Genomic DNA, 22,990 nt, shown 5'->3' with positions numbered 1-22,990 from the left:
GAGTTAGGATTTCATGTTTAACCCTGCGAGGAGAAAAGCGTCGTTTGGCGAGGAACAAATGAAAGGCTCTCCTGCGTTATGTACATCTAAGGAAGTAATAGGCGGGAAGACTGTAATTCGTCAGCACTTACCCACGATAAAAGTTCTACTCATATGTGACAGCCCTCTGCGGAATTCAATTTAGTGCGCAGGAGGTATCTTTCGTCCAGCCAAAAATGGGGCTAGAAATAGCGTGATTCCAATAGGATTACCCATCGAAAACACAACCTAAACTTCACTGGTGATACGTCCAATTTATCCACCCAAAATTATAGTTTCCTAGGCGTTTTTTGATACAATATTTTAACAAGGCTTATTACAAACCACTTTGTGAGAGCCAATTTAAAAGCGAAAACTCGAGTTAATGATAATAATCGTCTATACTAATTGTACTATGTCAGTGTATCCAAGGTTTTACAGAGGCACGAGGAAATGATTCACTAGGCACCATGACTATATTATTGGACTAAGTAAATAAACTGTGATTGGTCGAATTATTTGACGCGAATGCCTTTATTTTTTACGTTTGTTAAATTTTATATTGGATCCCGTTGGATTCGAATCAGAGACCCAGATCAGACTAAGCCGCAGTTTGATGGACAAAACGTCATTATTTCCACGATATCACTGCTGCATTTTGCAGCAAAGCTATGAACCCTTGTCACCCTATTTAACTGCTAAACCGTGGGCTATTTTTATGCAGCAATTTATATATAATGGTCTCTTTCTATATCCTGAAAATGACATAATGATAACAGAACCCGCTTATTATCGCATTATGAAGGACAAAAAAGATCATTGTGCAGTTTTGGTATAATCGTCCATATCGCGAAAATTGGCCTGAAATTGCCGACCAAATTTGTACGCCTAGCGGGTAAACTAAGTTTGCAAACCCGATACAATCATTTAATTATGATACAAGGCTTTTTCCAAATTGTATAACAACAGCATCTGGATTTAAAGTAAAGTTAGGGAAACTATTGCGACCCTCACAATAACACGAAGCAGGGAAAACCATGAAACATTTTTCAAATTAAGTGAAAGACGTAGCTTAAATCTGGAAGCCAGCTAATTTCAAAAATTAGAAGCAATGCATAAATTTCTTGTGAGCTAACAGTTTGTTTGCAAGTGAAGTAGTAGAAAATGAGAAATAATATGATACATACATGATATGGTTTTGCGGTACCAATATCAGTATAAACTTAAATGTTTACATTTCAGTTAATATATGAGGTTTGGGAAGATCATTCAAATTCTACAGCTTGGCTTAGGTTGAAGGCAGGCTACATAATATGTAATTTCTCCTTTTTTGTCACTGCTGCTGTTTGATACATCACACCTTTCCCACGAAATGGGAAACAATACCGATTGGGTCATCGGAAGTATTTTCGTCATTTGTGATATTTTGAACTCCTAACAACCACAAAGGTCCGCCACGGTTGATTTAAGCTCAAGTAGCGAATCGGTGCGGCAAACATCTGAGAAAGTTTGGATAATTTTTCACTTTTGCTGACTAAATTATCTTTAATTTGACAAGTTGGGGTAACGGGTTTAGAATAATAAAAACAAACGCAGAACAATCCTCTCAGTGTAAACACAATGTCACTGTTGGATGTGAAATCAGCGAACCAGGCTATTTGTATTGTAGAATTCCACACGATAGTGACAATTTAACAGTCCATTTCAGGACGTTTGTTTCCGCCAAACTAGAATCTAGCTTGTAAAACCAGTTTGGTAGCTTTGTAGTTTTAGCACCATACTTTTTCAGCGCCATTTAGTAAGAAATTACATCGGGTAGTTGTTAAGTGAATATCTTTAGTATGTATTAATAGAGACGTTTTATTTAACGTCTGAAAGGAATACACACAATATGGATATATGTTTCATGTACCTAACTGCTATATCTCTTTTGCTGATTATGGACATGACTGAAGGTGCGTAACATGAAGTTTTATTTTAAATATATATATATATATATATGACAAATAATTACCACCGGTATAATGGCGAATTGAATCTATTACTGGCGTACTCGTTTCAGGCTGTTTTTAACGGGCTTGATGATGCACATATATCAGAACCTAAATAATAAGTGTTAAACAGAAAATTATATTTTAGTGAGATGTCCCATACCGAGACCAATGATATAGTCAAACTATCATTTGAACGAAAACGTATCTACTTGTTAATGGATGTTGAATAAATATGAAATCTTTATATTCAATAGTTGTTTTTCTTTTAAGCCGTTCCATGCGGAGATCCGGGAAGAATAATTCATGGAAACGCAAAATTCCTAAAGAATGGAATGCTTGTGCAATTTTTCTGTGACCCGGGTTATCAAACGATGGGTCCTCCATTGCTGTCATGTTCCAGAGGGAATTGGCGAGGAAAGAAACCTGTTTGTGTCGGTTAGTTCTTACTGCCACCTTTTCTTTACCTTGTTATATTATGCATAATTGACAACTTATTCGTTCGTGTTTCTATGAAAAAGCTGTAGCGGTCTGTGTTGCATGGTTTACCGCTTAGTTTTCAATTAAAAAGATATATATATATATCGAAAACGGAGGAGCGATACTTCGAGTACTTAGTTTGAAAAAGGAATCGCATTAAGTACAAACTACTATGACAGACCCTGTTATTTATTCCGCATTGTGGATTTTTTTGTAGTTCCAGCAACTTCTTTTGTACTCGACAGAAAGTTTGGGTTTTTTTTGTACAAAGCCCTCGCCACTAATGCAGAAAAGGGGGATAACAAATTAGTGATTATCCAGTTGGGGTGAGGGTTGGAAATATGAATTGCCAGCGCAATCTGCATTCCCACCCCTAACTGGATAATCACTCGGTTTGATAGCTGGCGGGGTGTTACTTGGCGAGGGCTTTGTACATAAGATCCTAAGTTTGTACCTGTCTTCAATAAGAATTCAAATTTGTCTACAACAAAACTTTCTGCTTGTTCCACTATATATATATATTCACCTGAAATATCTCACGTTCAAACATTAATTGTGTTAAGCCAAGTTAGTTACCTTATATGAATTAGAGAAAATACTATTGATATTTTCTAGCTCCAGGATGTCCCCCATATGTTCAGCCATTAAATTCAATGAAATACGAAAAAATGAAGGGTGCCGTTGTTCGATACCAGTGTCAATCTGGATTCCGTACGATTGGCGAAGACGTTATTTACTGCGATGGGTTTCACTGGAATGCACCACCGCCAATATGCCAAAGTAAGTGTGTTTATTAATATCAGTAAAGGTTTGTGAAGTGGACTTGTGGATATTCAATGAAGTAATCACAGTGTTAGCTTCTCACGCATATCTTTTAGTTACCTAACGATTCGTGCAGCATCGGCCAATCCACGTAACCAACGTGAAAGACTTGATGTTCTCAAAAACACTTGTCATTTAGGAGTGTAACGACGTCGAGGTTCTCAGATGGCAAATTTACTGTATATATTTCCACCAAGACGTTACCAATAAAGTAATTTAAGGATATTTTGGACATCAGACCTTCGACCACTTTCCCATGAGCATCTGTCTCTTTTTTTCTGACTAACGCTTGTATTTGATTGTTTGTTTTTCCTATTAATATATTTTATCAGATACTTCTCCCACAACTACAAAAATAGTTCCTACGAATCCGCCACAACGTATTGAAGAAAATAGAAACATTTCAACGCAGATAAACTCAACAGCAAAGTCATCAAATTCTAAGCCAGAATTAGTTGATAGACAATATGTCGAAAATGTTAAAATGCAGAAACCGATTTTCGTCGGACCTTCAGACAAACCTCCAGTTTTTCATTCCGAGTTTCTGAAAAAACTTGGTTCGAGCGGAGTATTACCTTTATACAAAGGCAGAGGATCAGAAGAAGATGATGAAGTCACAGATAGAACAGAAGATGTATCAAGTCGAATTACTCAAGAACGACAAATGCCACCACTAAGTATTCCGGATTCCCAAAAAATGGCCCCAACATCACCACAAGTTTCATATAATTCGTATGTATCACAACGCCGTCCCTTCGAGCATTCACAAGGAAGTTATAGAAATTCCTATGAATATCGAAATCGGTATATGCTGCCAATAATGTCGCCAGCTGGCCAGTCTCCGAGATATCGACCCATGACGCATTATGGAGGCCCACAATACTACCGTCCCCGATATGTACCCATGCAAACAAGAACATCGATCAGGCCAATACTATTAAATAGGGAGGAACAGGGCACGCTGAAAACCCCCAAATTAAATCTACAATCAGGAATAACGCGCGAGGTGAATGTCTGATCAATTCCGTTTATACATTATGTACAACTGAAATCGAATTCAATAAAATCGTGAACATTTTCATTGCAGTCAGAAGATGAGGAGGGAAAGTCACAAACACATCCACCAGAACTAATCCCAAACAGTCGAACTTTGGATTCGATCTACGGGAACGTAGGTAGTGATTAAATATTTGGTAGTCGCATCAAATGTAGAAGTAATATTAGGTTTCTAATATACAAGTCATTTTAATTTTACATTGAATAATTTCAGTGCGATCTGTTCCGACGGTGATTGAAGCGAGGCGTGATGAGGTACTCCATAGATTTGAAGATAATAACGGTGGAGGTACCCTTCCTGAGATTTTATCTTCACTATGTTTATCGTGTTTTTCAATTGAAACAATACGTTATTGTTCACTATGCGAATGACGAACAAAATAGTGGGCTTCGAGACACTCTCGCCTCTTTATCTGTGGAAACATGCCTAACCAAGCCTTTTCTGAATTCGTACCACTCTCACCGAAACACTTTTTCAAATTAGAGTTTTATGCAACATATAAGTTGGTCTCGATAAATATAGAAAACCCTAACGACTTCTATATTTCGAGTTTTCTTCAACTTCGAAGCAGCAACTCATTTCAAAACTTGTAATTAGAAAATTGTTCATTATCTATTTTCAGGACTAACAAGAGAAGCAACCCAGGGCAGCGACAATGGAGTACTGGTCCCGGGAATTATGCAGGTACATAACAACTCTTCAGATTAGATAGGTATTCATTAACCTGGGGTAGATTTTCCTGGGGCTGAATTACTTTGTTTTTGGGGTGAATAAATCCAAATCCAAAGCTCGAATCCAGTTTGACGTTGAATCTGCAAGCATTACCTACTACTCAGTCAGACCTTGGAAACAGCTAGTCACCCGTGCGAATATAATGAGGGTAATTTGGCAATTTCGTTTTTTAATAAATGAGCGCCAGTGAGTACATTAGGGGTAAATCTAATAACACCGCTTAGAGGTTAAGTGCAAAAAATGTTGAGAACCACTGGTTTAGTTTATTCTAATGCGGTTTATGTTATATCTACTTGTTCTTTTTAATTAGATACCGGATGATCTCGCAAGCGACGAAGAACCCCAGACATCCACTGAAATTAAAAACTGCCCTCCACCGAGGAGACTGTTCAGAGGATATTACACGTAAGCAAATGACTTTGCAATGGATATTGTAACAAACTATTGTAAAATAGTTTATATTTGTATTTCATAAATAATTTCGCAGGACCCAACCAAAGCCCAGAGACTACGAAGGAGATGACTATCAATATTTTGTTGAGTATCACTGCCTCGTTCGTTTGAAGTTAGTAGGAGGTGATAGGAATATTTACTGCATGAGAAATGGAAAATGGAAAGGAAAATTGCCAAGATGCGAAAGTATGTGTTACTTATTGCTATTTTTGGCGAACTTAAGATATATATTAAATATCTGATGAGGTACCGGTGCGTAGCAGTAGGGTTAACAATCAACATAGGCTATTTTAAGGGTATATTTCTATAAGATTTCACATAATATTGAAGAGTAATTCACCTGCCTGCTACTGTAGTCTGACGTTACCGGTATAACCTAGTCTGCCTGTCCACCCAAATATCTTACTGCTACCAACCTGATGAAAAGCGTTCAGCCTTTTACTAAAGTTTTCTTCTATTGTCAACAGAGACAGATATGAATAAACTTTAAGCCTGCAATACCTACTGAGTGGCCTACAATTGTTGCGAATTGTCAAACCATGATCACAAGCTATCACACTAAATTTTCGCGCCATTTGTTTCCGTAGTAACATGTAACTGGTGACCTTGCGCCTAACGAACCTTGACTGAATCTTTAAGTTTTATAAAGCTTTTCAAATGACATATTTTTTCGCGCAAATAAATGAATTATTTTTTTTTACAATAATATAATTAAATAACCATACCTTTATGGCCCATTGAAATTATTGACAAAATTGTTGGCTGGATAATTTTCTGTACTTGTTTTATCAACAAATATCATTCAACAACATTCCAGAAGACGTCAAATGTCCACCTGGATTTAAGGAAGATTCGTCAGGACGATGTTCTGGTGAGTATATTTATGAGCGGAAGTTTGTACAAGCACTTGGCCCCCGATTTTACGAGTTTGGTATTACAAAGTGGGACTATACTGCAAACTAAACTAGAGAGAACTGAGAAACACACATTTAGTATACCCTCTTGAGCGTTCATTTTTTATGCTATTCCATGATTTTGTCAGTACACTACGATATTATTTTTTCGTAGATATTGACGAATGTCTTGTTGATAACGGAGGATGTCCGCAATCCTGTGTGAACATTCCAGGAAGGTTCTTCTGCACTTGCGAAGAAGGATATTTTCGTTCCACTGATGGAACAACGTGTTTGGGTGAGTGAATAAAGGCTATACGGACTATCGAAACTTAGGAAAACACTTTCCATGAAACCATGCACTGTGGGTACGCAGGCAAATTCTTGTTGAGAATAGTTACCGGTATGTGCGAGAGAATTGCTGCTCCCCTTGTCGTCTCACGGTAGTTTACGACTTCGTAACCCCTGCGAGGTTCGAAATCCGTGCATAGGGAACAATTTACAAGTAAGTAGTAGTGAGCATAATGAATGAAGAAATGCCATGTTCTATGTAAATCTTTACCTGCTCGGTAAAGTGGAGTGCAAACTTCTTGCTCGACTCTTCGGGTCATTTTAACCATATTTTAAAGACACATATACCGGTATTTAATAAATATATTTTCTTTATTCAAGATATCGACGAGTGTAATGCACCACGAAAGAAAATTTGCAATCACGAATGTTACAACACCCCCGGATCATTCTATTGTTCCTGTCGAGAAGGATATTCCCTTATGAAGCATGATAACAGAACTTGTTTAGGTTAGTATATCAACGTATTATTTGTAACTTCAGATATTAAACCTTGAGGAACTTTGGTTCACGTGTGGGTTGCTTTGCCGGGTTCATACTTTCGGTAAACTTGAACTCTTCCCATATTCAGAACATTTGCTGCCGCGACTGATTACCAGAAAATGTGTTTGGAACATTGAATTGAATTCTGAAGAAACCATTAAAATCCAGATGTTCTAAATCTAACTGGTTCATTTTGCCACACAGTTGGTGAAAGATACTCTAAAAATACATTATTAATAAACCTTAAAAACATTAAAATTATGGAAAATTGTACTGTATTGATTGAATGTATATAGGCAGGCACTAAACCTGGCATTTTTTTATTATTAAAGTTTCACTATATTCCCACAGATATTTGCAATTATTTGTACTTTATTTAGTCTCACTCACGATTCTTATTGAAAACTCTTTGCTTTCACTACTTTCAAAAAGTTTGAAACCTCATTTTCATTTCAGATATCAACGAGTGTTTGATTAGTAGCCCATGTCAGCAACTATGTAAAAACACGTTCGGAAGTTTTCAATGTTCCTGCAACCCAGATTATCGACTAAACGAAGACGGACTAACTTGCTCAGGATTGTGCCAACCTGGGTATGTGAGCCAGCTAGATACGGACTCTGGCGAAGAAATTTGTGTTGGTGAGTCAGCAAAATATTTTGAAACATGGCTCGGTGGTGTGGCGCATCGTGCTAAGCGTTAGGAATACGCTCGCCACCGCACCTCTGATTACCCTGCGTGGGTCGCTGGTTCGAATCCCATGTGGGGATAGTTATGTGCGAGAGGATTGCTGGACTCTTCGTCGTCGTAGGGTGGTCCACGTAACCGCTGGTCGCTTGCGGCTTCCTCTACCATCAAGTATATGCTTCGGAAAACAAATAACTGGGCAACTAATCCCATACGTGTCGTGTTATCGGCTTTCCCTCTCCCCGGAATAAATATGTTAATCCTATCCTATCCTAAGACAAATCGTGAGTGTATTTTTACTTCGATTTTTAAACACACAATATATATTTTTCAGACAACAACGAATGCGAAGATAACGAAGGCCTAGGGGCGTGCCAACATATGTGTACAAATACCGATGGTTCCTTCTTTTGCTCTTGTTCACCTGGTTACACCTTACAAGACGATATGCTAACATGTGAAGGTATGTACTTCGTCAGTAAATTGTTGCTTAAATTTTTAAATCGCGGATAATTAACCATGGTCGTTTGTACACCACCACTGTGGGTGCAAGGGACGGCGCTCCCGTAGTATGTGAACCAATATGACGGACACTGGAACGTAGTATGTGTACCAGGTTAGGGTTAGAACATAATTTGTTTTCCAATTTTATTTATTTTAGTTCTATTAAGAGTTTGGGGGCTAATCAAGTGTCTCCCGTAGTATTTGTACCTGAAATTATGGCCTAGCCCTAACCTGGTACACATACTGCGTCCCGGTGTCCGCCATCTTGGTTCACATATTACATGCGTAGCCAAGGAACATATCCGAGGTTACAAGCCCCTAAAATGTTGTTTTGGTAAATTGTAGATACGGACGAGTGTCTTACTAGCAGCCCCTGTCAACATCTTTGTCAAAACACCCCGGGAAGTTTCCGATGTGCATGCAACGTGAATTATCGTTTAAACGCTGAGGGATTGACTTGTTCTGAAGTATGCCAGCCTGGATATGTTATGAGTGTGATCGAAGAAACAGGCGAAAAGACGTGTGTTGGTATGTCGACTATCCACTTCAAATTAATAATGAAATTTAAACTTCAATGTAATAAATTATAAATCTGGAACATTTTAGATGAAAATGAATGCAGTGAACATGGTGGTCTCGGGAATTGTCAACAAATATGCACAAACACAGATGGATCTTACTTTTGTTCCTGCTCACTTGGGTATAAATTAAATGAAGATATGCAGACTTGTTCAGGTAAACGATGCTGTGTAAAAGGCTTAATTTTAATTGAAAGTCCTAAAACGAAAGAAAATCATATTTTAGATCAAGATGAGTGTGAATCTTCTCCCTGTACGTATGGTTGCATCAACAATGATGGGAGTTATACGTGTACTTGCCCAGAGGATCGCGTTCTTTCTCCAGATGGATTTTCGTGCTCGGGTATCTTGAGTTATAGTTAATTCGTACAAAAGATATCATGCAACAACTTTGTTTAATGGATTATGTTTTAACAGGTTGCAAAGAGAATACATATATGGACGGAAACGGATGTCTTCCATGTCCACAAAATTCAGTAACGAAAAAAGCAGGAGGAGCTGACAAAAGCCACTGTTTGTGTTTGCCTGGATACAGAGGGAGTCCAGAATTGAACATAGCATGTACAGGTATTATCATCAAATATGGATGAGTTTACATAAACTAAATTTTAAGGAAACTAAATTGGGTTTGATTTTTATATTTTGTGCCTTTCAGACATTGATGAATGCGAGGACGCAAACTATGGTTGTTCTCATAATTGCGCCAATACGCCTGGCAGCGTATCCTGCGAATGCCCAGACGGATTCCGACTTGGACCAGACGGGAGAAAGTGCCAAGGTTACAATTTAACTATACTAAAATCTTTTTGTCTATCCACGATATCACTATGAGAAAATAGATATCCTTGTAATAATTGGTTTCATCAGGTGCCGATAAATCGAGTTACGTTCTATTTCATTTGACAGACATAGACGAATGCTCACTGTATCGGGGAGCGTGTGGAAGAGGTGGATTGTGCAGCAATACCGAGGGAGGCTATAACTGTACTTGCACCAGGGGATATAAGATGGAGTCGAGAAATTCAAACGTGTGCATAGGTATACATATATTAATGCGAAATGCTTTTCTGAAGATGTTGAGATTGAAATCCAGACATTTAATATAGAGGCATGCATTAATTGAAAAGCCGACGTGTGGGACTTATAAAACGCTAAATTATTGCTGTAATTCTCTTTGGGGTGTTTGTTGTTTTCGTAAAAAATCTTAATTTTTGCAATTAATGGACCGATCGATTTCGATTTTTTAATACAAAAAGATGGAAAAAATCGCTGAAATTTATTGATCAGTCTGCTGTCTACTCATTTTTGATTTTATCGTTAATTTCTAATCGATGTTTTCTGATTGGCGGCTTGAAATACAATCATATGGCTATTATCGATATTTGCGTATTTTAGACATCGACGAGTGCCAGACTAATAATGGAGGTTGTCAAGTTCATTGTCATAATCTTCGACCGGGATACAGATGTTCATGTGATAATGATTGGCGATTGAATCGCGATGGAAGAAGTTGTAGTCGTGAGTATTAACTTCACTGGAAAAGTTTTTAAAAGTCGCAGAATTTTACGTTTTTGGACATGAAGTGAACTGCTTAATTGTTGTTGTATGGGTTGTGAAAAATAGGTTTTATTGCACTATATATAGACAAATTGATTTTCAGTACTTGAAAATGTAAAAGGTCACTAAAAGGATTTTGATTGTTTTTCCAACGTTAGCTAGGTTATACGATTATATTGCTAGGTTATATTGCTCTCCAACATTTGCTAGTTTTTATTATTCACAGACTTACTTTCATATTAAATTCTTTACAATTCTTTTAACATTTGGCTGAAATTTTTATACATTTCAGTAGGCATCCACATATTTGACTATTTTTCTTTCTTTTCTCTAGCGTTGATTGGCGCATGTCCTAAACTGGAACCTCTTTCCAACGGACGCGTTCTGCCTGAAGCGCCTTGCGTTCATCACGGTACTGTAACACGGGGAAGATTCTGCCTGTATGCTTGTAATAGTGGGTACAAAATGGTGGGTGTGAATAGGCGAAGATGCGTTGATAGTGGGTGGACAGGGAAACCGCCCACATGTAGTCGTAAGTCTGATCTTATACAAAGAAACTAAATTAGACATTTGTTGATTTTCAACCAACATATATTATTTTACGTAAACAGCTGCAGGCTGGTGTCCTCCAATGGCTATTCCCGATGGAGTGAAAGTAATACCTCCAGCATGTGCGCAAAACAGCAGCATGCCTTGGATGATGTGTGTCTTTTCTTGCAAAGTATCCACTCACGTTATGAAAGGAGGGAGAGTCATACGATGCAATATAAACCACAGATGGGATCACGAGCCGCCGACATGCGTTGCCAGAAATCTTACTGGTTTGTATATTCTTATATGATTCAAGAGTTTTGTTTCTACGCTAATGAAAGCATTCTTTCCAATATTCAGCATCATCTGATAATCCACAAATTCAGTGTCCGCGAGATATTGACGTTGAACTTGCACCAGGGGAATCTTCTGCAAAAGTTACGGTAAGGACCAATTTTGAAGGCGCTCCAGAAGTATGTGTACCAATATGGAGATGAATAATTTCGATTGATTAATTCACAGCAAGTTGTGTGAAGAGACTGAAACCTATAGACCTGTGAGAGTATATTCACTTGGCTAACACAAACAGTCCGCTAACCCTAACATGGTACACATACTACGGGAGTACCATTTTTAACTAATCAATCAATTAGGGTTGAAAACATAATTTCTATAAGTACATCGTGCTGTTTCAGCTTCCAAAGCCAGTTACAAACATGGAGATCACAGAGCAGAGAAATGACGGCAGTGAATCCAGGGATATATTTCCAGCTGGCACAACAAGTGTTAGGTTTACGGCGTATACTAATGATAAGATACGTCAAGCTTCTTGCGTAATGCGTGTTCGAGTGAGAGGTATAATGAATTTTATAATCTTAAAGTTGGTTAATATTCAAACTCTGAAACTGTATTTTTAGACAGACAAGCACCGATAATTCAACAATGCCCAAGATCAATATCTATTGAATCGATGGAAAAATTCCCTCAAATATCATGGAAGCGTCCTGTTTTCAGGTAAGGAAAGAAATTCGTGTATCATATTTACTGAGATGGTCATGAAGTGAACCCATGTATCGTTTTCCCAAATTGTTGTTGTTAATATTGTTGTTGTTGGAGTTATTGTATTTGCTGTTGGGGAAAAAAAGCAATTCTATTCGCCACTTTTGACCGCCTCCTCCACGCTTTGCCGACAATCATATCAGCAAATTCCGTGCTCTGAGGCTTTATCGTGCCATACCAATGCGCAGTCATCGTGTCCCTATATTTGAGCATTGATCTCTTGTTTTACAGAGATAATGTTGCGGTTGAACTAGTGAAGGAATCAAGATTTCCACGTGGAAATATCACTTGGGGTACTTACAGCGTGTCGTACACTGCCAGTGACGCTGCAGGAAACATGGCGGAATGCGCTTTCACTGTCTCAATTCGACGTAAGTTTTTCTCATTCAATAAAATTTATTTGAAGCGATCGCTAATTTTTAAAACTTATCTCAAAACTTACAGGCCCTAAAAGCTTGCAACAGGCAGGAGCCATTTCTTGTGGCAGACCAACAGGTCCTAAGAACGGCCAGGCACGTTGTCAAACCTGGGCACGAGGAGTGTATTGCATTCCAAGATGTAATCCACGGTACGCGTTCCAGAGACGGCCACCAACATTTGTATGCGATAACGACGGTGTTTGGACTCCAGGAAATGTCATTCCAGATTGCATTGGTAAATAAATATTTGTTCACATTTGCTAAATAGTTTCGTTAACGATGTATTACCGCCTGACCTAGTGTGTGGTAAATAGGGTAGGCAATGTTGAACTAAAAAAATGTTAGCCTCCGACATACCAGTAGCTGCCTATTACGAGCATTGTTCGGAGTGTAGACCTGAAAACATCGTTTATACAAGAATGAGTGGCTTTTTAATAAAGACTTTGTTGATAACTTGAAGCGCAATAGTAAATAAGATTTTATCTTTATCTATTCCACTCTAAAACTATTTCTTGGATTCTCCGCTGCGCACGGCGACTCAATCACATATTAGTAGACCCGTTTGTGGAAGGGGGTTAAGATGTTCTTTTTTGCCTGATCTTAATTGCCTAATTAGGCGAACGAGAAAATTTGAAAATTACATTTCTTGAATGTAAACGTTGAATCAATTCTTTGTTTAAGGTTCGCCAATTTCATGATAACTACAATTTCGCAATCATATTTTTTTTTCACTTTTAGATGTTCGTTCGATCGGAGAAAATATCCGAAATCTAGTAACTACACCAACATTGAGTACAACAACCACAACCACCACCGAGCCATCTCCCACTCCAATGGAAATCACCTTGATATATAGTGCTCGTACGTCTTCATCCCCTACGACCGTTGCAATGCAGTCTCTAACAAGCGCAATGTATTCGGAAACAGGCGTACCAACATTGGCAACTGAAATCCCGGAAATTAAATTTCTGGAAAGACCAAAGTTTTTCTTGGTACCGACAGAGCCTACTACAAGAATCGAGACCGTAAGCCAGCACCTACCATCCCCGATAACACCTGTTTATATTACTAACGCCGTTGTACACTACCGCGCATCACAGCCTCGCCTTATAAAACTAGCACCTGAGACAAACGATTGCCCAAGAGGCCAAGTTCCCGAGCAAGATAGCGAAGGGCGAGGAAAATGTGTCGAGTGTCCGCGAGGAACTTACAGGCCTCGAATCAAATCTGCGGTGAAATGTCTTTCATGTTCCCCAGGCTTTTATCAAGATAAAACAGGGATGGGCTATTGCAGTAGGTGTCCAAATTACATTCCCCACGTTCATACAAGTGCGATACGTGGGAATACCAAACTGATCGGTCTGAAATCCGTAGATGACTGCGAGATGATTCACCGAAGAATACAGACGCGAAGTAGTGACATCGCAGTCAGAAGAGCATTGGCAAGAAGGAGAAGACTTTTGCGTCATTGACAATTGTTTAGTAAATTCCTGCAGATGGGACAATTGAAGACGCAAGTCATCACTCGAAAGTTCTTTAAAATTCCGATACTTTCATTTCGTAAGGGGACGCGGCGTGATCCCCATTGAAGGGACAAAATATCTTATCAAAACGCTACTTTGAAAAAAACTAAATCAATTATAGTTTTGTATATAAATATACTATTATACAGAAGTGCCCATGTGCGTGTTGAATGTAATTTAAAAACACATATACGGATGTTGCTTCTTGATTTGTGTCCAGCTCCTTGCCAATAACGAAATTTCATTCGATACCTCGTTATAGAACATAGATCAGTATGGAACGCTATAGTGTGAATTCATTTTCTAACGTTAAGTCATATTATCTATTTTTATTTGTCAAGCATTTGAGTATAAGCCTGCTATTTCATCTCAATTCGTGTGTTATTTTTTCTTTTAAAACCTGTTATCATCAACTTCAGAGTAGTGAAAGGAAGATCCTGTTCAAAATCAGACACGATCGCAATTCATCTCCACCGATTTGTTTGTCAGTTTTGCTAAGCAATATGTGGATTCCGTAAAAATCCAATATGTTAATTAATTAAAACGCACTGGTAAAAATTTTTTTTTTTTTATGTAAAAACAAATAATAAAAGGAAACCACAGTCCAATAATCGGCAGTCCAGCAGCTCTTGTCAACAAAAGCCGGTCGAAAATATTATGTCCAAGAGTGAACAGGAACGTTGAATATATTTTCTAGTGGCAAAGTATCGTGAAGCAATTTTTTAAAACAACCATCTTGGTTGAATGAAAAAAAACGGTCATAACGGAAACTTAAACGAATAATTTATGGAAGTGAGATTGAGCGATCGGTTTCTGAATTATTCGCTAGAGAAGGTTGCAGTGTAGCAGTTTGGGATTTAAATTAAGACGGGATGGAGGAAACATCCGAAGTTCTTGATTCTGACCCTGGTAACACACATTGCACTATTAAGACGGACGTGACCTCTTCAGGTCAAGCAACAGAGGCCTTCAAGATTGCTGAGGAAAAACTTGGAAAAAAAATTACAGTTCTCGTTAACTGTGCAGGAATTGCAACCAATCTATCTTCTTTTGACCAGATGGAAGAAACATTCTTCTTCAACGTCTTCAACGACATTTTTCGAGTTAATTTGAAAGGTACTTTTATAATGCGCAAGCAATTTTTGTTGTCACTGGCAAACTTTAACACTACTTCTAATGACACCCGAGCAACAGTGGTAAATATATCGAGCATTGCTGGCATAAAAGGCATAACAGAAATGTCCAACTATGTTGCTTCTAAATTTAAAGTCGTTGGCATCACCAAAACATTGGCTTTGGTATACGGAAAACATGAAGTTCGATGCCATGCATGCACCTGGCCTGACCACAACGCCAATACTAATGGTGTTTTCCAGAGATTTTCTACAAGCGATTGAAGAGGGTACACCGATGAAAAGATTGGCGAAAGCTGAGGAAATAGCGAAATGTATTTTATTCCTAGCATCCGATGAGAGTTCGTACGTAAACGGGACATGACTCGAAATCACTGGAGGATATGGTGTATAATTTACAGGGGATGATATGCTGATTGTCATTGCAAAGAACTCAATAATCACGCATTGTCAATATTCTGTAGTTATATGACTAAAATCATGTTGTGAATTGATATATATACTAAATTCAAATCTTTCAAAAATTTGCCGGCATTGAGCGAATAAAATGTTTAGTAACGTGAATGTATACTGCGAAGGAGGTTCCTTAGCATAACCAAATAGAGCAAAGTATAAGTAATCAATCCTCGACCTCGACCACTCAAAATTTGTTCGAATCAAAGTTTTCAATAACCTTGGTTATCAAACTGATAATGACGACATGTACCGTACGTTTTAGCCCACGTACATTTGCTCCTTTCACTTTACCTTTTACTTAACACCCACAGGCAGTCGCATCTGAGCCAAATATCGTATTATCTAGTATTCTCTGCAATTTGATTGCGAGATCTGGCCACCACGCATTGGTCTAAATTCAGTTTTGAAACTGAATTACGGAGAAATGATTTGTGCTCTGTCCAAAGGTGGGAACTTTTGAGTCTATACTTTATCACATTTACAATTTATCGCATCCCAAAGTAAAAATCACTGATAGAACATACGGCGAAAGATTATTCGGCCGTCGCTAAAAATACAGTTTTCATTGTGTAATTGAATCTAGGCAACTGAAAGCACACGTATATACATTTTTGCGACTTTATATTGAATTTCATGAACCAATGGACAAAATGGCCACTAAGGCACTTGCGAAGTTAAACTTATGAGTTAAAAAATGTAAAAAAATAATCAAGCCAAAATTTGATTTTTTTTTGATTCCTTGAAATCCTTTCCTTTAGTCAAATCTGAATTTAGTTCACTCAAATGATGTTGTATTTCGGATTTTCAAAACAATTTTGATTATAAGTTGAGAGAAGATGCATATTTTTGAACATCAGCCAATTGTTTTCAGCTTGTTGGGCAGTGGAACTACGATTCAAAAACACGAACAACGAATCTAATCAAAGATTAACTGTGGTAGCTTTCGATTGTATTATATAATATGTTGCGGTGTGTTATTTGGTCCTGTTATTCGTGATTGCTATGTCCGTTTCTTTGTGTTTTCTCATTTTTTCTACACACCAAATGTCTGAAGGGCGAATTGCGAGCAGTTTCAGACAAGATTTCAGATCATTTATTCGCGCCGGTGTTTATTAACATGTAAAACAGGTCAGGTTGTGCGCCATCTTGGTACACATACTCCAGAAACTCCAAAAACAACACCAATTTAAACCCCATATCCATACGAATTATGATCTGTATATACATAGAGATGTTGATGAACCCAAATGACATAATTTTCCGATTGCTGACACATATTTGATTCCAGGGTACAAAGAAAATAAGGACAGAGTGGACTCGATTCAAACATGGCCGCCACTTGACCAGGCCGCCACTTGACCAGTACAGATGCGCGATTTTCACGTCTAGCATAGCTCACTTGTTTGTACTAAGAGAGACTCTAATGTTGGATTTGTCAAGCTTGATCCAAGATCCGCATCTTTTTAGACTTGTGGTTTCCTGTGCAAAATTTCGATGAGACGAATGCAAACTTCTGTAAAAATGTGAACTATGCTGTGTGCAAACATTGCCAACGAATTGGTCATACACGCTCCGTTGATTTATTTAGGACTGAATTCTTGAGGTAGGAGATAACAATCTCTTGCAAAGTTAAGAGTTTCTCGCAGGAACTAAAATGCAAGTTCAATGTAAACTAATATGGCAGCCGATGTAGACTACCGGTAAAGGTAGTACTGATTCTACTAAGACTAAGCTTTATCATGCAAGTAGAAAGCTTTTCCTCAAAAATGAGCACTTTCACTTTAATGGATAGAATGAAAACCAGTAGCTTCATTCTTTGCTACTATAATCAAAATTTAAGTATAGTGTATAGCGACCCGTAATTTTCATGCAAGTTTCTATGAATTTTAATCCTCCGGGTACACATGAGGCTTCTGCTACTACACCATTTGTTACGTTTATCCCGTGCAATTCTAGTTTGACAGGACGTGCACCTGGGTAGGCTACTTCCAAAATTCTGAACAGAACAAAATACATATATATCACCCGTCGGTACGATTTATATTTGCTCATCATTCTTGTTTCAATTTCTAGCGCTTTTTAACTTTATTATCTCTGTCAGGCACAACGTGTATACGTGTATTTTAACTTGATGTTTGATTTTTTGAAAAATGTACAAAATGGTAACCGAAGTATGAAATTTATTACATACGTTTTTTGGGCCACGGCGTTTGATTGTTTATATTATAAAATATTGTGCTTGGTCGTGTTTTTTCTACACACCAAATACCGAAACGAAGAATTGTGGTCAACGATAGAGACGATGTTAAGATAATGATTATTAGCATGTAAATCACGTTTTGTTACGTAAGCGGCTCTACGGTCTACACACAACGGATAGGATCATAACTTAAAGTTTCATTAAAACGATAAATAAAGTTAGACCTGAAGAAGAAATTTATAGAAAAAATCTGCGCGAAGCTGAAAATTTAACATGAGAATGTTTTTTTTTATCAGATTTTAAATAAAAACACATAAGTACAATGTCGCTCAGATTATCCGGAAAGGCTGCTATTGTAACTGGAGGAGGAAGCGGGATTGGGCGATCGGTTTCGGAATTATTTGCTAGAGAAGGTTGCAGTGTTGCAATTTTGGATTTAAATCAGGAGGGGATGGATGAAACATTAAAACTTCTTGATACGAACCATGGTAATGTACATTGCACAATCAAGGCGGATGTAAGCTCTTCCGATCAAGCAAAGGAGGCCTTCAAGACTGCCGAAGAAAAACTTGGAAAAAAAATTACCGTGCTTGTTAACTGTGCAGGGATTGCAATCGCTCATTTTTCTTTTGACCAGACGGAAGAAACTAACTTTGACGACGCTATTCGAGTTAATTTGAAAGGGACTTTCATAATGTGCAAGCAATTTTTGTTGTCACTGGAAAGTTTTAGGACTAATTCTAATGACACTCGAGGAACGGTGGTGAACATATCTAGCATTCTTGCCACAAAATGCGTAGCAGAACAGACGAGTTACGCTGCTTCAAAAATTGGGGTCGTTGGAATGACAAAAACAATGGCATTGGAATATGAAAAACATAAAGTTCGTTGCAATGCAGTGTTACCTGGCCCGACTTTAACACCAATGATACAGCAATTTTCCAGATATTTTGTACAACCGATTGTGGATAAGATACCGATGAAAAGAATGGCAAAACCCGAGGAAGTAGCGAAATGTATTTTGTTCCTGGCCTGCGATGAAAGTTCATTCGTAAATGGAGCATGCCTCGAAATCAATGGAGGTGCATAATTTATACGAAGATTGAACGGGTAAAACACTCATTTTCGATATCCTACATTCCTGCAATTACCAGACTATATAGCCTACCTCTTGTGAATAGATATAATATACTAAATTGAATACGTCATAAATTTATTTACGGACATTGTGATAATAAAATATATACTTGAGTCAAGTAAATGTAAATATATTTGAAAAAAAAAATGAAAGGTGCGTGGATTGCCTAAACAAACCAAAGAGAGCTGAATAGAATATTTGAATGAATAGTCGTGTTTTTGACAAAATTCCATTTCTTTAGATCAGCCTAGCTTGAGGGGTTTATATTTAGATCCATAATATGATATTTTGCGTCAGTTGAGAAGACCCCGATGCCCTTTGCCTCCGATCGATGGACATCTAAAACAAGCTTTTCACAAGTCCAAGCTGATTATCTTTTATCTAGGTTCTTAATATTCCTTGTCCAACCAGTTTGTCATGTGCAATCATGTAACTCAAAAGCTATAATTGTGCTTGTTAAAATATATACGATGTAACTACCAGTATGTAAAAACCTAACACCAGCGACGAGTTAAATACCCTGCTACAAAGTATATTTCACTCTCTTTGGTTTTGTTTAAGTAGCCCTTCTTTCCGCAGTGTTTTTTTTTTAATATAAATTCTCAATGTTGGTAAACAAATTTCCAAAGTTTTGAATATAATACGCGATTAGTACGTTATTTGGAATGACAATCAGTATATCACTCCCTGTAAACTATAAACCATATCCTCCATAGCAGCCTTTCCGGATAATCTGAGCGACATTGTACATGTTAATAAACACCGGCGCAAATTAATGATCTGAATTATCTTGTCTTCTGGATTACTGCTCGCAATTCGCCCTTCAGGCATTTGATGTGCAGAAAATATGAGAAAACGCAAATATACGGATAGCAATCATGAAGGAATTGACTTTAGTAGTGGCGTTTTAGTTAGGCCAGGTAACACTGCATTGCATCGAACTTTATGTTTTTCGTATTCCAAAGCCAAGGTTTTGGTCATGCCAACGACCCCAAATTTAGATGCAGCATAACTGGACGCTTCTGCTACGCATTTTACGCCATTAAGGCTCGATATATTTACCACGGTTGCTCGGGTGTCATTAGAATTAGTATTAAAGTTTGCCAGTGATAACAAAAATTGCTTGCCCATTATGAAAGTTCCTTTCAAATTAAATCGAATAACGTCGTCGAAGGCAGTTTCCCCCATCTGGTCAAAAGAAAATGGAGTGGTTACAATTCCTGCACAGTTAACAAGCACGGTAATTTTTTTTCCAAGTTTTTCTTCGGCAGTCTTGAAGGCCTCTTTTGCTTGATCGGAAGAGATTATATCCGTCTTGATTGTGCAATGTACATTGTCATGGTTCGTATCAAGTAGTTTCAATGTTTCATCCATCCCGTCTTGATTTAGATCCAAAACTGCAACACTGCAACCTTCTCTAGCAAATGATTCAGAAACCGATTGCCCAATCCCACTTCCCCCTCCAGTGACAATAGCAGCTTTCCCGGATAATCTGAGCGACATTGTACAAAAATATCTTATTCGTTTAAATTGAAATCTGCAAGAAACGATCCTCATTTTAAATTTATAAACATCACATCGGTTTGTTACCTATATATATATATATATATATATATATATTGATATATATATACATTTTTTCTTCAGGTCTAATCTTATTCATCGTTTCCCCGAAACTCTGAATTGTGATCATATCCTTGGACGCGTGGACTGTACAACAGCTAAATACAATCTGAAAGCGTATAGACTCAAAAGTTCCCGCCTTTGGGCAAAGCACAATTCATTTCACTATAATTCAGTTTCAATACCGTATTTAGACTAATGCGTGGTGGTCAGATTTCTTAATCATGCTGCACAGAATACCTCGCAAGTCACAATGCTATATCGGGATCAGATACTTCACGCCGTAACAATTTTTAAAAATGCCAGCCCGCTTATGAATTTAATACGACGCAAATTACCGTTGGCACCAATGCCACTGTGTGCAAATGTACATTAGATTAAATCAAACATGGATGCAACTGTCTGTGGGTGTTAACGTTCATTGGTGCAAAGTTGAATAAGCAAATACACTTCGGGTAAAAGGCACGGGACCATGTCGCTAGTTTAATAGCCAACATTATTGAAACTTTAATTCGAACAAATTGAATGGTTGAAGATTAATCTCTTTTACTTAGCTCTATTTGGTTATGCTTAGGCGATCCCTCCTTTGCAGTATGTTTCAAATTCTATATACATACGTACATTCACATTATTAAACAGTCGGCGGTCTCTGATCGCTATCTCGTAGCTCAGTTGGCGACTTGGCGATCTTCTTGCGGGTAGTTTATGATGATTTGAAATTACCGAAGAGCTCACAGCCACTGTCCCAATTAAGGGTACAACTATGGGCATTGATTTGTTGAAAGCTGTGATGAAAACGATAAAGCGGCATGGCTTTTCTTTGGCCAAACTTTGGGGAATAACCACTGATGGCGCCTCATCAATGGTCGGGAAACAACAGTTTTCTTGTTCTAATAATTGTGAAAGTTTAGTGTGAGGGTATTTTTTGGTTTTTCATTAACCTGTAGTCAATGGGGCAAAACTAGAACACAACTGCCATGTTAAGTGGCCCGCGCAATTATTAGTAAAATACATGTGGCCCTTCGGCCAAAAAGGTTGGACGACCCTGATCTACACGCAAGATTATGATCACAATTCCAAGTTTCGAGGAAACGATGAATAAAATTAGACCTGGAGAAAAAAATTAGGTAAGGTAGCAAGCCGATGTGAAATTCATAAATTCAAAAGGAGAATTGAGGATCTTTTTTACACAAGTCCAAGGAAATGAAATTGCAATGGAGATTTTTCGGTACTCCCGTAGTTAGGGTTAGGCCATAATTTTATTCCGATTTTCCCTATTTTAGTTTTATTACGAATTCGGGGATTGTCTGTGTTAGCCAAGTAAATATATCCCCTGCCCATAGGTTTCAGTCCATTCACACAACTTGATGTAAAATAGGCGAACAAAATTTGTTACCTCCATATTGGTACAAATACTTCTGGATGCCGATTTTTCTTGCCACGCTTACAGCCATTTCACTTCATATTCGGATTTTCTCTACTCATGCCAAATTCGTTAAAAATAAGGCGCTCCCGAAGTATGTGCACCAAGATGGCACACAACCTGAACCTAAACCTGATACACTTACTATGTTCAGGTTGTGCGCCATCTTGGTGCACATACTTCTAAAACTCCAAAAATAACACCAATTTGAACCCAATATCCGAACGGATTATGATTTGTACATACATAGAGATGTTGATGAACCCGAATGACATAATTTTTTGATTGCTAAACTCATATTTGATTCCAGGGTACAAAGAAAATAAGGACAGACTGGACCCGATTCAAACATTTCTTGTCATGGCCGCCACTTGACCAGGACAGATGCGACAGATGCGCGATTTTCACGTCTAGCATAGCTCCCTTGTTTGTACTGGGAAAGACTAACACCTCTACGGTAGGCTTGCACGTAATTTACAGATTTACGGAATTACGTAATTATTTGGAGTTACGGAAGGGAAGTTACGAATTACGTAAAGTCGTAATTATTGCATTGAAACGAGCTTTCTTCAAAGCAGTCAATTTCGTCGATTGCGAAAAATGAAAGCTCAACAAGTAGAAGAAGTTAGAGTTCCGGTATTCGCAGTCGTTCTTCCTACTTTTCTCTCTCTTGTTATGTAGGTGAAAGAAGGCATGACGCGTTGCCCTTTACTAACCTATTATCAACTTTTCTGGCAGGGCCAATGTAAATTATTAACGTAGTTAAGGGAGAAGAATTGAGTAGGGCCGTTTGACGCCAACACACCTGGTTTTAACTTCTCCCGTAACTTAACCGTAGATAAGGGATAGAATTGCGTTGAGACCGATTGACGCCATCACAC

The 22,990-nt window shown here is 38.0% G+C and overlaps 3 protein-coding genes and 1 pseudogene across 3 annotated transcripts; 3 read left to right on the top strand and 1 right to left on the bottom strand.

Moving 5' to 3' along the window:
- The first annotated feature begins 1,639 nt into the window (after window positions 1–1,639).
- LOC120348319 (uncharacterized) lies at window positions 1,640–14,636 on the top strand. Its single transcript, XM_039418436.2, has 29 exons — window positions 1,640–1,973; window positions 2,283–2,447; window positions 3,105–3,269; window positions 3,644–4,317; window positions 4,399–4,486; window positions 4,582–4,656; window positions 4,991–5,052; window positions 5,411–5,505; window positions 5,588–5,739; window positions 6,371–6,424; window positions 6,622–6,744; window positions 7,119–7,247; window positions 7,737–7,919; window positions 8,300–8,428; window positions 8,815–8,997; window positions 9,076–9,204; window positions 9,274–9,390; window positions 9,465–9,614; window positions 9,703–9,825; window positions 9,954–10,085; window positions 10,443–10,565; window positions 10,939–11,136; window positions 11,216–11,425; window positions 11,496–11,578; window positions 11,831–11,990; window positions 12,053–12,149; window positions 12,426–12,565; window positions 12,639–12,848; window positions 13,352–14,636. Exons 1-29 carry the CDS (start codon window positions 1,910–1,912, stop codon window positions 14,083–14,085), a joined length of 4,947 nt encoding a protein of 1,648 aa, XP_039274370.2. The 5' UTR covers window positions 1,640–1,909; the 3' UTR covers window positions 14,086–14,636.
- A 372-nt stretch (window positions 14,637–15,008) lies between these two features.
- LOC144425168 ((3R)-3-hydroxyacyl-CoA dehydrogenase-like) lies at window positions 15,009–15,533 on the top strand. The gene has a single exon (XM_078114583.1). The coding sequence runs from the start codon at window positions 15,009–15,011 to the stop codon at window positions 15,531–15,533; it is 525 nt and encodes a 174-aa protein (XP_077970709.1).
- A 2,714-nt stretch (window positions 15,534–18,247) lies between these two features.
- Window positions 18,248–19,015, top strand: LOC144425166 ((3R)-3-hydroxyacyl-CoA dehydrogenase pseudogene; annotated as a pseudogene).
- Window positions 19,016–19,939: 924 nt separating this feature from the next.
- Window positions 19,940–20,566, bottom strand: LOC144425163 ((3R)-3-hydroxyacyl-CoA dehydrogenase-like). The gene has a single exon (XM_078114566.1). It carries the CDS (start codon window positions 20,564–20,566, stop codon window positions 19,940–19,942), a length of 627 nt encoding a protein of 208 aa, XP_077970692.1.
- Between the last annotated feature and the right edge of the window lie 2,424 nt (window positions 20,567–22,990).

Source organism: Styela clava, chromosome 1, assembly GCF_964204865.1.
Source record: "Styela clava chromosome 1, kaStyClav1.hap1.2, whole genome shotgun sequence".
NCBI classification, from domain to species: domain Eukaryota; kingdom Metazoa; phylum Chordata; class Ascidiacea; order Stolidobranchia; family Styelidae; genus Styela; species Styela clava.
This window is presented reverse-complemented; position numbering and strand designations above follow the sequence as displayed.

Bases quoted from the DNA above. Each gene is read 5' to 3' on its own strand.
- LOC120348319 (XM_039418436.2), top strand. From the start codon at position 1,910: ATGGATATATGTTTCATGTACCTAACTGCTATATCTCTTTTGCTGATT. The intron at 4,487-4,581 runs GTAGTGATTAAA...GAATAATTTCAG, and splicing joins TTCGATCTACGGGAACGTAG to TGCGATCTGTTCCGACGGTG. The intron at 10,566-10,938 runs GTGAGTATTAAC...TCTTTTCTCTAG, and splicing joins CGATGGAAGAAGTTGTAGTC to CGTTGATTGGCGCATGTCCT.
- LOC144425168 (XM_078114583.1), top strand. From the start codon at position 15,009: ATGGAGGAAACATCCGAAGTTCTTGATTCTGACCCTGGTAACACACAT.
- LOC144425163 (XM_078114566.1), bottom strand. From the start codon at position 20,566: ATGTCGCTCAGATTATCCGGGAAAGCTGCTATTGTCACTGGAGGGGGA.